General features: G+C 29.0%; 1 protein-coding gene across 2 annotated transcripts in view; it reads right to left on the minus strand.

Moving 5' to 3' along the window:
* Nucleotides 1-2,122: 2,122 nt before the first annotated feature.
* Ttll5 (Tubulin tyrosine ligase-like 5) overlaps nucleotides 2,123-14,107 on the minus strand; it is a 48,955-nt gene continuing 36,970 nt past the window's right edge. The window contains exons 7-15 of one of the 2 annotated variants that reach the window (XM_083055117.1): nucleotides 10,369-10,625; nucleotides 9,665-9,864; nucleotides 7,359-7,582; nucleotides 6,489-6,684; nucleotides 6,203-6,356; nucleotides 4,962-5,102; nucleotides 4,698-4,848; nucleotides 4,268-4,434; nucleotides 2,123-2,656 (exon numbers count right to left, since the gene is read on the minus strand). In XM_083055117.1, the coding sequence (XP_082911243.1) occupies nucleotides 2,458-2,656; nucleotides 4,268-4,434; nucleotides 4,698-4,848; nucleotides 4,962-5,102; nucleotides 6,203-6,356; nucleotides 6,489-6,684; nucleotides 7,359-7,582; nucleotides 9,665-9,864; nucleotides 10,369-10,625 (1,689 nt within the window). In that variant the 3' untranslated portion in view covers nucleotides 2,123-2,457. Of the gene's footprint in view, nucleotides 2,657-4,267; nucleotides 4,435-4,697; nucleotides 4,849-4,961; nucleotides 5,103-6,202; nucleotides 6,369-6,488; nucleotides 6,685-7,358; nucleotides 7,583-9,664; nucleotides 9,865-10,368; nucleotides 10,626-14,107 lie in introns of both variants that reach the window. The other variant, XM_083055116.1, reaches the window with a different exon arrangement.

Genomic DNA, 14,107 nt, shown 5'->3' on the forward strand with positions numbered 1-14,107 from the left:
ATGGATATATGAATATATCTTTTTTGGCCCAAGCCAAAATTTGTACGCCCATATTGGCCCAAGTTTGGAAAGCAATAAGGATCCTAGATAAAAGAGCGTGACATCTCGAGATTGGGCCAAGATGGGCGTCCTAACTCGGGACTCAAATAAAGTTAGGAAACCTTTATAGGGCTCGGTTATAGCCTATATAAAATTTCCACACGGGATATGAAATCAAAAATAAGTCATCAAAACGTTGCTAAAAATGTATTAAATGAGATCATTATGATTTTTTCAAAATGACATTTTAGTGACGTCATAATGACGTCATTATGAGTTTTATGTTCTACCTGGGAAACTATATGTGCAGATCTGCTCGGTTTCTGCCGCCAATCTGCTGTCAGATTTTGCTTACTAACTATGCTAGCAGAATATCATCAATTGCGGACACAGTGGATAGGAATCTGCTGTAAAGTCATGATTAGATCTGCTGTCATACTGCCGACATGCTGCTAACATTTTGCTATCTGGGAATATAACCTCTACCTCTACATAATTTTTTCAAATATATATTTATTTGCAATTTATTGCTTAATTTGTTAATTGTTTTGTTAATTAATTTGTTAATTACGTTTAATATAATAATAATTTAATATAAAATATTTTTATATATTTTTTAAATTTATTTAGTATTAATTCTTAAATTTTCAATATGCTTTTAAATTTAATTATTTAAGTATCAGCTTAATAATTTTTCTGTTATAATCTTAATATGGAATTCAGAATATTAAATTGATTATTTGTGTGTAAAATTGGACGAATAAATGGAAAATTGTTCGTTCAAAGCCTATATTTGAATTGCAAAATAGAAACTTGCAATTTCTATATAAATTAAAAATCTCGGGTTTTATAAATTAAATAAATTATATATATTTAAGTTTAATTTTATTTAATTATATTTAATTATATTTATATAATTATTATATGTTAGGTGAGAGTGAGGACCCAAGTAGCAAATTGACGTCATTAAAAGTTAAAATGTCATTTTGAAAATGACGTGTACGCTTGCTACCTGGAGAGTTTTGTTGAAAATTCTTTGATTTGCAGATATTTCAAAGTCCCAAGTAAAATTAGAAAATTTTTAAATTATAATATATTTATTATTTTGCAATTATAATATATTTATGTGCTTTTTAATATTTTCTACAATCATTTTAATACTATAGTTTAAAAGAATAAAATTAAGAATTATAGTTAAATATCAATGTATTATAGATATGTAAGTACGGAAAAGAAATTAAGAAGAAGGTTTTATAATAATATAAGTATTTTTCATTTGCTTGATAATATTTTTATTGTTTTACCAAGAATTACAATAAAGATTGTATTGTATTCTGCAAACTCGCGAATCATACATGAATATGCCACTGTATCGCTATTAATTAATAATAATTTGGCCGATCGGTAAATTGACGATTATTTGCAATAAAAAGGCAAAATTTTCAATTTTTTTAAGTCCTTAAGTTTTAATAACGTTACATGAAAATTTCCTGCTTCTTCAAGGAAAGAAATATTTCCTGAAAATTTCAAATTTTCCAGATTTTTACAAGAAATAGCGTTTGAGAGTTTATTAAGAATTAGAATATATTTAATATAATATAGTAGAGAAATTAAAAAGTGTGCGAAATAAAATACGGGAACGTTCTACTATAGGCTTTAGTGATCATATTTAGTTAATTAATTATTATTGCTTCTAGCAATATAGTAATGATAGTCAGCAATTTCTACATCTCGTTCCCATGCTATTTTGAAAAACAGTGCCAAATATATATATTATGTTATATTAACTTATTGCATTCGCAAATATTAAAACGCCTTAGAGCATAGCCAAAATATTTTCCTTTGTGATTATATTTCATTAAATATTATATATAAGATTCATTAGTATCAGGACACAAAAATATAATTGTGTGCCATTAATATTAAAATATCTTAATATATCAATTGAATCAACAATTTTTCAGAACATATATGTTATTCCAATAGACTAAGAATTATAATTATAAATATATATTTAATAATAATTCCTAGTTTATTAGATATATCCATATCCCTAGTTTATTTTACACACACACACACACACACACACACACACACACACACACACACACACACACACACACACACACACACACACACACACACACGCGCGCGCGCGCGCGCGCGCGCGTACGTACACATACATACATATACGCATACATACATATACGCATACATACATATACATACAGGCAGATATATTGCATATATATATATTATATGTATATATTTATATTTCCTTTTTCTTTTTTCTTCTTTTCTCTGTCTTCTTTTTTCTTCCTTTCTCTTCTTCTTTATTTCATTTCTTCTCTTGCTTTTTTCTATCTTCTTTTTCTTCTTTCTTTCATAAAATGTAATAAATTGTACAATATAGTAATATTACCTAGTGATTGAATTGTTACACCTGCATTGCTCTGTTGCAGCAACATTGGAATATATTCGAGATGTAATATGAGGTAAAGATCCGAGAAGATTAGCACCCTTTAGAATACCGGCAAAGCCGCTTTTTCCTAAGAAACTGTGAGTACATTTATAAAGGCGAGTTTGCAGAATCAGCACATCATCGAGATCTTGTTCGCTGTAATATAATATTATATTTTAGTATTAAGAATATAAAGCTCCTTCTATAATAAATATAAATTGAGAATTAAGAAGGCTATAGGAGCCATACGCGGTTTTCGGTGCGTTGATTCCAACGAAATTTTTTAATTTTTAATTTTTAAATACTTGTGCACGGGGCACGAATTTTTTTACTTGGTATACTGCCAAGATTTTTTCGGAATAATCTCGACTCGAGATTTTTAATTCCGACGTTCCCCTCTGACCCCCCCAATGAAATATAAGCGAGAAAAAATATTGGTCCGAAAGTCGCTGAATCGGGAATCGAACCCGAGTCTTTCGCTTGCCGGGCGACTGCTCTTACCTCTAAGCTATTCAGACCCTTCGAAACAATATTTTTCTCATTCGGTTTTTAAATAACTATTTGTAAACGTCTTTTTCAGCCGACGTAATCTAAATATTAAGAATATAAAGGCTCCTTCTATAATAATTATATTTTAGATTTACTATTTTACAGATTTATATAATTTTTCTACATTTATTTTCTGCGTTCTCGAATATAATACATATATAATGTATTTTAAAAAATATTGTTCTCTTATAGCCAGTTTCTTCACCTCCGGTTAAACTATATCTTTGTCTCTTTTCAGATAGGTTCTTAAAAAGAGACAAAGATATAGTTTAACCAGAGATGAAGAAACTAACCATCAGATATGAACGAGAAAAGTGAGATAATTCTTCTATTATATTATTTTCTTATTATATTACATATAATAACAGCAATAATAGGAAAGAGTTGTCATTTCTCGTTCTTATTAAAATGCAGAAAATATTTCAAAATATATATACTGTATCCAGCGAGAAGTCGTGAAGCCATCTGCGCATAGGCGGGCAGAGTGGGGAGAGCGTGGCGCGCTACTATACGCTCAGAGCCCGTTTTATGGGTGGAGACCTGCTCGAAACAGACGAATTTTCGTCCGAAACCTACACGACTTCTCGCTGGATGCAGTATATATATACAGAGTGTTCAGTTTTAATCGACCACCCCTAAAAACTTTTATTTTTGATTGTACAACAAATAGTGTATTCGATTTGTCGACTCTATCCGACTCTGAGTCGAGGTCGGATCGAAAGTTCGATTTGTAATTAAATTATCATGGCAGAATAGACCCGAATTAGATCCGACTCGACTCGGAGTCGGATAGAGTCGGGGGTAGAGTCAACAAATCGAATACGCTAAAAATGTTTTAAACGAAAGTTGTTTGATTTGAAGGGGGATAGAAGAGGACGCTATATTTTTTTCTGAAGAGCACTTTTGAAGGTCATTTTATATTTTTTAAATGGACCTACTATAATTTTTTTTATATAAATCGATTCCTTACAATTTTTAGCATAAAAAGTTATAAGGGTAAGATAGCCAAAAAATGAAAATAGTTTACGAGATATTTTATACTTTAATTTGACATTATATATACTTTAATTTTCCTTCAAAAAAGTCAATAGCGTCATCTTCTGTCCCCCTTCAACTCAAACAACTTTTGTTTGAAACATTTTGTTATACAATCAAAAATAAAAAAGTTTTTAGGGTCAATTGAAATTGAACATTCTGTATGTATGTATGTATGTATACCTTGCTGCAGCCAAAAACTTCTGAAAGAGTTTATTAGAAACAATACGAGGCCGATCTACCGTGTCTTCATAAAAATCTGTTTCTCTATTATATAGATGCAAAAAATCGGAAAGTTGTTTTGCGGTAATGGCAGCTCGATCCTTGTTACTTAATTTATTGCATGGTATCTATGGAAAAGATTATTAATTCAAATATAAATTATCCACACAGAGCTAGTTGATTCAGAGTTAATGTGTTTCTTATATTATAATTTACATCATAAAAATATTAGATTTTATAATTATACGTACATGCAAAATTAAAAGACTAATTTATAATTTATAAAAGTTAATTTAATTTAAATTTGCTAGACTATTAAAATGTCTTGTAGAATAAATTTACCTAAAGTATATATAGGTGAGTATAAATTGTATAAATATCGAATACATACTGTAAATAAAAATGGTGTCCTCAAATTGTATGATGAATGTTGGAGAAATTTCATAACAAGATCACAACATACTGGATCTCCATTAGGCTGTGATATTTTTCGTAATATGTAGCTTAAATATAAACCAAAAGCTTTCCTCGCTTCGCTAGGACTGAAATATTTTTATTTGATTTAATATGTTTTTTATATGAAAAAAAATAACAAAGCATTTAAAAATTATTTAGACAATTCAAAATTTGTTACAAAAATTTTGATAACACAAACCTGAGCTTGCTGCCTTCTTGCATTAATTGTATTACTTGGCTTTTATATTTGTGCATATCTAAACCCATATTCTCTTTATTATTCCTTCTATCCAAAGTTTGTTTATGACCTTTTACCAATGCTCTTTCGTATCTTTCGTATCTAAAAATTAAATATACTCATTTATTAACTTTTATAAAATAAAACAGAATGTATTATAACTTATAATTCTCCTATTTTTGGTAATAACTTTTAAACTAATAAACAAATTAAAAGATGTTTTAAATAAAAATTGCAAGAATTGAAGAATAGAATGTTAATTTATTCACAAAAATAGATTGTTATTTAAAATAATTAAATTGACCTATAAATGACCTTGAAAACCGTTATCTATGTAATATTCAAGGTCACTATGTTATGTTAGCCTCAAAATTCTAAAAAATTTTTTGTATAACTTTTTCTAAATATTTGAGTATTATTTCGAAATGAGGATATTTTAAGTATTATTTTAAAATGCAATTACCTACATTAAATCTCGTGTATCAAATTGTGCTAATTAAATAAATCGATAAATTATATAGGAAAAAATATATTTAGATATATATTTAATCATTTAAACAAGATGTGATTAAAACCAAAAGATAATTTTCTCATATCAGCAGAAATATGGATTTAGTTCAAATTATAGTTTAAGATATAAATATTAGGTGTTTGCAAAAGTTCGTAAGGTTACAAATAAATGGCGCGTTAGATTAGATTGCAGTCACTTAATAATTATTTTCTTTTAAGTTGCTTTCTTGTTTTTAAATGTTGACTATATTTAATTAGAATTGATGGCTGATAAATCATAATTCCAAATATAACTTCATATTTAACGCGATTGAAAATGGAATCATCCTACTCCATGATAAAACCAGACCGCATGTTGCTGTTGCAACTAAAGAGACGTTGTTCGAATTCCAGACAAGAGATGAGTCATTTTATCGACGTGGAATTAAATTATTGCCCGAAAAGTGACAAAAAGTTGTCAATAGAAACGGCCAATGTTTTGATTAAAATATTATATGTTATTTTATTTGTTATTAATAAATAAAAATTATTAAATCATACGAATTTTTGCAAACATCTAATACATATAAAATTGGAATAAAATTAGAATCTGTTTTTATCATTTCTTATTGAATTTTTAAAGTAGGTTGAATAAAAAATTATAATAAAAAACGCTATAAACAAAAAGTAAAAGTATTCACAATGTGGCATACCTAGATAATCTGCCTAATGTTATCTCTGGAATAATGTAATCAATATTATGATTGGCAACAGGAAACAATTGTTCATGTAACATTAGATTATGATTTGCATTAACATGTTGTGGTAACTTTCTTAGGCCAAACTGATCCGATATCATTGGGTCACCTGTAATTAAATCTAAAGCATAAAATTATGGATATAAATTAATTTGTAAGATCTAGTATGTTTGGTTTCGAGAAAAGCCATATTTTTTTCATTTATGTTTAAATTAATTATCTGCCAAAAATTAATATTTACCTAAATATTGCGAGTAAAGTTCCCAAGATTTTGGACTTGGAAATATTCTAACAAATCCACCTCTTCTCTCAAATTGTGCTTTTGCAGACGCTACTATTCGTTGTTGCTCTGAAGTTAGACCTTTATTATTTCTATTACTCTTATTAGTGTTCTTTTTTCCCTGAGGTAGTGTTTCTGCAGATTGTACTCTTCTATACTAAAAAAAAAAAAAAAACAAGGATTTATTAAGGCTCCTGAGTCTTCGCCGCGGCCATGTTAGATTGTGACATCAGAAGCAAGAAAGCACACACTGAAAATTCTTAAATGCCATTTTTAAATGAAAAAATATTTCGATGAAACACTATTTCAGATGGCTTTAGCACACTTTTAAAATACCTCGAAAACTATTCTTTTTCCCTTGACAGTTAATCAATAACCGTAAAATGATCGAGATATCAGACTTTGACATGCGGAATGATTGCGCATATGTGCAAAGACCAGACGGACTGGGCCTCATAATATTACATTTTACATCAGCTGTTGATTGATTATAAAGGGAAAAGAATAGTTTTCGGGGTATTTTAAGAGTGTGCTAAAGCCATCTGAAGTGCTGTTTCATCGAAATATTTTTTTTCTAAATGGCATCTAAGAATTTTTAGCGTGTGTTTTCTCGCCTCTGACGTAACAATTCCAACATGATCGGCAAGGAGCCAGGAGTCTTAATCTGCATTATTATTATTCCTTAGTTCAATGATCTATAATTTGCCAGTTTTTCTGCTTTTCAGACAAGAAGCGATAATCGCGTGCTGTTCTTATTATTTATCTTTATATGTATATAAAAATAAATAAAAATAAAAATATAATTTTCATAATATAAAAAAAATAACTTACTCTAGTAATCTTCTTATTGGAATTAACGGCAGCACGATTTAAATTTTGAGAACGTAGAATTGGATCAACGGCAGGTACGCCGACAAGAGTAAACAAATCTGTTATTAAAGCTGACTTAAGTCTAACATCTAATGGCGAATCGCATCCCAAGGAAGGAGTTAAATTTACTTCCAGTAACCAAGGTTTCAGCGTATTATCGATTAGTATATCAAAGCCAAATAGTTCTGAAATAGAAACAATATGTAAAATGTAAACGATGCATTATACATATATATATTTAAAATATGGCGAGTTTTTAAATTCATCGATTGATCAATCGCATGATGCGCAAATACAGCAAAATGCTGTATTTGCAGCATTTGCGCATCATGTGATTGATTAATTGATGAATTTAAAAACTCGCCCATAATTATATTTTTACTTATACTTTTATCCCATAATTATATTTTTCGCCCATAATCTGAATTTAAAAACTCGCCCATAATTATATTTTTACTTATATTTTTACTTATACTTATACTTTTACTTATAGGTGTCCCATTTTAAAGGACCCACTCAAATATCTCATTGTCAGAAACACTGCGTTAAATCGAAAAATGTTTCCTACAAAAGTTGTAGGGTTTCGAGGAGGACATGACATAGTAATATTCATTTGACCTTGGGCGGCGTCTCCAAGGTTAGTGAAGGTTAACCTTAAGTGAAGGTGAGAATGAATTTTGAAGAAAATAAAAAAATGCTTCAGATAAAAGTTGTTCAAATTAATTAATAGAAAAAGATGTTATAATAAAAAATATGGGTTTTCATTTAAAAAATTTATTCTCACCTTCACTTGACCTTGGAGACGCTGTCCAAGGTCATATGAATATTACTATGTTATGTCCCCCTCGAAACCCTACAACTTTTGTAGGAAACATTTTTTGATTTAACGCAGTGTTTCTGAGATATTTGAGTGGGTCCTTTAAAATGGGACACCCGGTATAATGTGTTTACTATTTTAAAGTTTACAGTGCTATATCTCGCACGCGCGAATGTATAATAGTATAAAAGAATGTAATAGTATAATTATATTATATAAGTACTTTTTTTAAAAAGTGTTTATCATAAAATAATAAAATTATTTGTTGATTTCACATGCACATTAAAAATAATTTTTTAGCTTTCTATGTATGTAATGAAATATATTTAATATATAATTTATATTTACATTACAATTGTTAATGTAAAAAGAAAAATATATTATTTAATTTAAAGGAAAGTATGCTAAATCGTATCCCCTAAAGTAAATATTAAAATTGCAATAAAACTATCAAAGAAATGACAAAATTTTTTTATTTATTTCAAACTATGGTTCTTTGTCAACGATATACGCTAAACATTAATACAAATATATCATTGTTGCATATCATAAATTTAAAATTTTAAAAAAGTAGTATTTGGTACGATTTACAATATCGGTTTGCTAAATTGTATCCATGAATTTTTAAATTATATCTCTAACAATAAAATTAAAAAATTGTAATAAAAATAAAGTTTTATTTTCTACAAAAGTTCTCAATCTGCAACAAAACATATCTATAAAATGTAATATTTATGATCATAAATTCTCTTCAAAAATTTAACAAAAATATTTTTTGTATCACATAAAAATATAAACAAATATTATCTCAATATAATTATAAAATTTGATAATATTTTCTTCGGTTGTCCATCTAAATATAAAGAAAAAAAACTAATGCCTAAGTAAAAAATAAATTTAGTAAATCGTACCAGTACGATATAGGAAAAAGTTAGTGGTACGTTTTACCGAACTTTCATTGCTTTGTCAAATTTGTGAATAAAAAAATAATCTTAAAAGATTTTGAGGGCCAATTTTTCAACGCTTCTATGTACAGAATTAAATAAGATGAAAAAATGCTTTAATAATAAATTTAATTGCTTATCTTTCTCAATGTGATAGTTTAAGCATGGGGAATATTACATGAAAATCACACAAATTTTTTAGAGATTAATGTCCCATCATATAGCATCGTTTGGCATACAATTTGATTCGAATTTTGAGGTCCAGAAAATAGGTTAAAAACAGGTATTTTTGGGGTCACTCTTTATGAACATCATTCATCAACGGATCGCTTGAGAAGGAAACAAACATTGCGGCGTTCGAATGAGGCTAGCTGCGATATAACAGCGTTAACACCTTAAAATATTTTAACTCTGTTTAAGAAATACAGTAGAGATACGATTTTAACGAACGGTAAGATTTAGCATACTTTCCCCTATGTATTTATTAGAGAAAAGACAATTATTACCGAAACATGTATCAGGATGTTTCACGAATTGCTTTAAACCACTGACAATTCCAGATGCAGTAGCTAGGATTGACTTTATAATAATATCTTCGATTCGCTGCATCAGCGATTCCGTATCTTGGCCCATCGAACGCAAATGTCTGAGCAATGCTGACAATGTCCACTTATGTCCTACATTTTCGGCGTCAGGATCTTCGCTCCTAATCATATATTAGACCCTTTCTATACATACCTTTTTTAGCAATTATACCTTTATAGCAATTATTCGATTTATATGTCATTTTTTATTTAGTCATAAGCTCTAATTCTGCCTTATCTTTATCTTTTTCTTCCTTTTCTATTTCTTTAGTTTACATTTCCTCATATTTTTATCTCTTTTCTTTTTTATATTATCTTTTTCGGTTTTTCTTTTTTTCACTATTATTTTTGTTACTATTTCGTTAATATTGCGTAAATTTCAATATTTGAGTGAAACAGTAATTTTTGCATTATTATTTGCATTATAATACAGAGGCAACTGTTTGAAAATGTTTGGCAGAATAAAGTCACAAGCAAAAGTGTATCAACAATTTATATTTGTTAAGTGACCTTATGCAAAGTTTTGTTAAAATTTAACGAGTTTAACATAGCTAATTTTGTTTTATGTTATCTTTCATCGTAAGTAATTTTATCTTAATGCTTTGACTATATTTATTATAACTTACTTTACGTAATCCACGTGAAATTTGTTTATACTGTAGTTGCAGAGATGCATGCAAGGATTCCAGATGTATTGATTTCCGCCGTCATATTTAACAGCTGCAAATCTCACTAAGCCTTCTTCGTATAAATAAATTAGCAGAGGATCGTAATTCGTTACAGCTACGTAGAGACGTAAATCGCACTTGTGTCCGTCAACTAAAAGCGGATTATTTATGTATTGTGCTACGATAACCGATTCATCCGTCAGGATCTTCTCAGGCTATAACAGCATAATGAACAATTGGATATAAATACTATATTGTATTTAGATTATATTAATTTTAAAATTGGATAAAATTGCTGAAAAGAGGATCCTGTTTTAACACTAATATAAATTGTGATATTTTCTTCAAATTTCTGTTCTCAATAACTTTTTTTATAAACAATGAGCGACGGTCAAAATCGTTTAGAGATTATTAGAGATTATATTCAAAATGATGACTTTGTCAAGATTAAGATTAAAATGGGATTCTTTTTTTGGCACTTTTATCGTTTTTTTTCCATCTCTTTCTAAAGTAATTTAATTTCAAGATATATCTACTCAAATCTTATAAAAAAATTTCTTGAAAATACACTGATTTTCCAGATATTTTTGTTCAAAATTTTAGGTACAGAAAAATTTTTTTGTAAATTTTCAGAAAAGGAGACACCTCACCGATTTTGTTAAAATTGATATATATTATAAAGGGTGAATTTCTGAGTAACTTTTACTTAACAATTATGTGGGGGTCGCAAATACTTTCCGAGATATATTAATTCAAAGTTTCAAAATGTGATGTGTGATTCTAGATATTAAACGAGGTTTATATTTGAAAAATTCCACATGGGTTTGCAACGTTTCACGCGAAGCGAGGTTTATCCCCATCACCCCGTGCTTTAAGCGCAAAACGAGGTCTATATTTGCGAAATTTCACATGGGTTTGCAACTTTTCACGCGAAATAAGGTCCACCCTTATCACTCCGTGCTTTCAGCGCGAAACGAGGTCTATATTTGCAAGTACTTAGTTACGAATCCATGTGGAATTTCGTAAATATAGACTTCGTTTCGCGCTGAAAGCATGGGATGATGGGGGTGATCCTCGCTTTGCGTGAAACGTTGCAAATCCATGTAGAATTTTCCAAATATAAACCTTGTTTCGATTCACTGCTATATTTTTCAAGGTCAGGGTTATTCAGGATAACAAGGTCAAGGTCATACATGAGGTTACCCTCTTTTTGTAAAATTATCAAATTTTAAACTTTAAATTAATATATCTCAGAAACTATATGCGACCCCCATATAGTTCTTAAGTAAAAGTTACTCAGAAATTTATCCTTTATAACATATATCAATTTCAACAAAATCGGTAAAGTGTTCCCTTTTCTGAAAATTTACCAATTTTTTTAGAAATTTTTTGATTGCAACTTTCTAAGTAAGTTTTTTTATTGTGTGCGTTTTTTAATACTTTTCACTCATACGAAAGAAAAATAAAAAGTTTCAAGTGCTAGATTTGAAAATGTAAATGTAGTGAAAGAAACTAAATAGTGTTGTTTTCATAAGATAAACTTTTTCCATTTGTATAATATTTTCATTTTCTTTTTGCATTAAAAATTACAATGAAGAATATGTATTACATATTCAATATTTTATTAAGATATTGAATATATAAACAGAGATATTTATAATGTATTTTAAACATAGAATTTATAACTTAGTCAATCCGCGAATTGTCCGATTATTTACAATTTTACAATCTAAGAATAAAATTTTATTATATATCGGGTGTTAAAAAAGTGGCGGATACGCTGTATAGGGGTGAATTCCTGAAGTTATTTGGAGACGATTTTTCCTCAACGAAAATGTCGAGAGAAGTCATCATTTTTTGCAAGCTCCCAATTTTTGCCATCATATATCTTGGTAACTAAGCCTTAAATTAAAATTCTATTAAATTAAAGTCGACTTGAAATTAATTGAAGAATGTAGTTTTGTTAATATTTTAATTCCACAATACTTAGTTTACGAAAAGCCCTTTATTTTCAATTACTTATAACTCGAAAATTATTGGTACCTCGACATTTTCACTGAGGAAAAATCGTCTCCAAATAACCTCAGGAATTCACCCCTATACAGCGTATCCGCCACTTTTTTAACACCCTGTATAAAAAGAGAATTTTTTTTTAAATTCCTTTTCAATAAACTAAAAATTTCTTTTCAGATACAAAAAACAAAAAATCCTCGAGAATTTCAGGTTTCCCATGTTCTTCAGGATATTTTGAATCTCTCTACTTAAGATGACATTAAAAAGCAAAAAATTCAATCGCATAAAAAATTATACAAAATATAAATATATATTATGTAATATAAATATAAATGAGTCATTCTACGTCAACCGGGCCACCTCTCTGCCCAGAACAGATTGCAATTAAAAAATTTTTTCAGAGGTGCAAAATTTACATAAAAATATACTCTTTTGAATACCGTATGCTAAAAATTGTGATACATAATGGCGAAACCAATATGGCGAATTTAAGGTGTCCGTACGGACGCACATTTATAAGAGTGAGATATATTGTAACAGAAATATACTTAATGTCTTTATAAAAATATAATTTAATGTCTTCTAAGTAATTTCTAATAAAAATTGGACGGATTAAAGGTTGATTGTTGACTTATTCGGACTTAGTATGTGTGATAAGCGTTAATGATACTTTTGGTTTTATTTAACTTTTTTTCTATAAAATTTCAATATTTTTTATTTCTTCATGCTAATTATATAAGAAAAGAACACCTTCTGTTGCAGAAGAATATCTTTTTATTAGAAGTTTTTCTTCTGATAATGAAATGAAAGCATGACTTTGCTGAATTTTTGGTACTGGCTTAGCCGCAGAGAATCTGCTATGAAAGGATTTCTTTCATTCCATTATGTATATCTCACTCTTATAAATGAGCGTTCGTACGGACACCTTGAATTCGTCATATTGGTTTCGCCATTATGTATTACAATTTTTAGCATACGGCATTCGAAAGAGTATATTTTTAAGTAAATTTTACACCCCTGAAAAAATTTTTTAGTTGCAATCTGTTCTGGGCAGAGAGGTGGCCCGGTTGACGTGGAATGACTCAAATATATGACATAATATATTAATTAATAATTTTGAACAAATGAATATAAAACATATACATAAACAGATAATATTTCCTTTTTTAAGGCTTCTGGGTGCTCACCGCGGCCATATTGGATTGTGACGTCGAGGCGAAAAAGCACACGCTGAACATTCTTAGATGCCATTTTTTAATGAAAATATTTCGATTAAACACTATTTCAGATGGCTTTAGCACACTTTTAAAATACCCCGAAAACTATTCTTTTTCCTTGACAGTCAATCAACAACCGTAAAATATATGATCGAGACATCAGACTGTGACATGCGGAATGACTGCGTATGTGCAAAGACCAGACGGACTGGGCTTCATAATATTACATTTTACTGCTTTTGATTGATTATTAAGGAAAAAGGATAGTTTTCGGGGTATTTTAAGAGTGTGCTAAAGCCATCTGAAGTGCTGTTTCATCGAAATATTTTTTTATTTTGAAATGGCATCTAAGAATTTTTAGCGTGTGTTTTCTCGCCTCTGACGTCACGATTTCGACATGGTCGGCAAGGAGCCAGGAGCCTTAATAAAATATCTAATTCGGAAAATTATTATATTATTTAATAATT

This window comes from Prenolepis imparis, unplaced genomic scaffold (genome assembly GCF_030444845.1).
Source record: "Prenolepis imparis isolate NDT839.2.m4 unplaced genomic scaffold, iyPreImpa1.0 SCAF_15, whole genome shotgun sequence".
In the NCBI taxonomy this organism is placed as follows: domain Eukaryota; kingdom Metazoa; phylum Arthropoda; class Insecta; order Hymenoptera; family Formicidae; genus Prenolepis; species Prenolepis imparis.